The sequence below is a fragment of the Nelumbo lutea genome, chromosome 1, assembly GCF_056320005.1.
Source record: "Nelumbo lutea isolate HS-2025 chromosome 1, American lotus-T2T, whole genome shotgun sequence".
NCBI classification, from domain to species: domain Eukaryota; kingdom Viridiplantae; phylum Streptophyta; class Magnoliopsida; order Proteales; family Nelumbonaceae; genus Nelumbo; species Nelumbo lutea.
The window spans coordinates 202,124,862-202,126,510 of record NC_142684.1 but is presented as its reverse complement, the minus strand read 5'-3'; the positions used below and the strand labels follow the sequence as shown (position 1 = coordinate 202,126,510).

The 1,649-nt window shown below is 32.6% G+C and overlaps 1 protein-coding gene across 1 annotated transcript; it reads left to right on the top strand.

Moving 5' to 3' along the window:
- The first annotated feature begins 257 nt into the window (after positions 1–257).
- LOC148880413 (heterogeneous nuclear ribonucleoprotein 1-like) lies at positions 258–896 on the top strand. Its single transcript, XM_088976447.1, has one exon. The coding sequence runs from the start codon at positions 258–260 to the stop codon at positions 894–896; it is 639 nt and encodes a 212-aa protein (XP_088832573.1).
- Positions 897–1,649: the final 753 nt, after the last annotated feature.

The following is a 1,649-nucleotide window of genomic DNA, read 5'->3' as shown; positions in this document are numbered from 1 at the left end:
AGTATAAATAAGGGAAAAACAAGTATTTTATGTGTTTAATAAAACATATTTAAAGATTGTAATTGCTCTTCACATGTTTAATAATCATATTTAAAAACTGAATTAAAGACTGCAATTACTCAATCTGTATTGAATATTAAGCTAGCTATCGCAAAGTCTTCGCAAGTCCTAAACCCCATTTCACCTAACCTAATTTCCTGATCTTTTTCCTCTATCAGATCTCTAGGTCGTTAGATATTTGGGAAATGCTAAAGGTTATGGGTCTGAAATCTAAGGGTGCATCATTAGAAAATGATTCAATTTCCTCTAATGACCAGCACATAGGAGAGGGACCGAGTCCTGGAATGATTTTTATCGGTGGATTTGCCAAAGACATGAGCTTAGCTACATTCACAAAGTATTTCATAAAATATGGAGAGATAACCAATTCAGTGATAATGAAATATCGATACATTGGGCAACCAAGGGGTTTTGGGTTTATTACTTATGCTAATCCATTAGTTGTTGACAAGATTATCGAAGAGACCCATGTTATCAATGGAAAACAAGTTGAAGTTAAAAGAACCATACCTAAGGGCTCTATACAATCTAAGGATTTTAAAACAAAGAAGATTTTTGTTGGTGGGGTGCCAACAATTGTCGCTAAAGACAAGTTCAAAAAGTTCTCCAAGTATGAGAAGGTGGTGGATCATCAGATCATTCATGATCATGTAACCAATCATTCTCGAGGCTTTGGATTCATTATATTTAACAGTGAACAAGTTGTAGATGATATGTTAGCCAAGGGTAATATGATTGATATGATAGGCACCAAGGTGAGTTTAATGAAACTGTTATTCAAGAAGTCTGTGTACGCCGATATGGTTTTACTTCATTTTGCAACATGCAACTTTTAATTAAAAAAAGAAAAAACAAGTATAATGCACTTGATAAAACCTATTTAAAGATTGAAAATGATACATAATTGAAAGTGCCTAAAGGTCAAAGTATATTTAATATTTCACTCGTCTATCATTATTAGTAAATGATGTATTACAAGTGTCCTAAATTGTCATTGAATCTCGTGTTCTCATTTGGTTGCTGCATTGAATGAATAATGAGTTTTTTTTTTTTTTATTATTTAAGGTAATTTGTTGAAACCTCTCATGAAAATTTTGACTATTGCCTCCCTTGAAATTTGGTAATTGCAATTACTTCCCCTAAACTTTCTGACACAGTTATAAGTAGATCCCTTATTATAATCCTCTAATAATAGGCACAAAGATGTTCAAAATACCCATACAGTTACTATTGAGGATGATTTCTATGGAAAAACATTGAATGACCAAATCTTGGTTATAGTTTAATTGGTCATCCACATTTTCAAAGGGACAAAACGGTAGAAGCGATTGTGCTAAATTGGGAAGTGACGTGTACACTTGTAGAATTATTCCAAACACCCATTTCTATAGCTTTCAAAAAGATCATCCATTTTTTTTGTATAAGATACATTACAATGATCCATTTCAATACTTATTTGTTTCTATGAACTGACACTATTCACTCTAATTTTAGGGATATGCTTAGCTTTATAAACGTGGGATTAGGGATATTGATGGGTGGGGATGATCATTTATGATTTAGCTTAGCTTGACTTGACCAGCTTGACC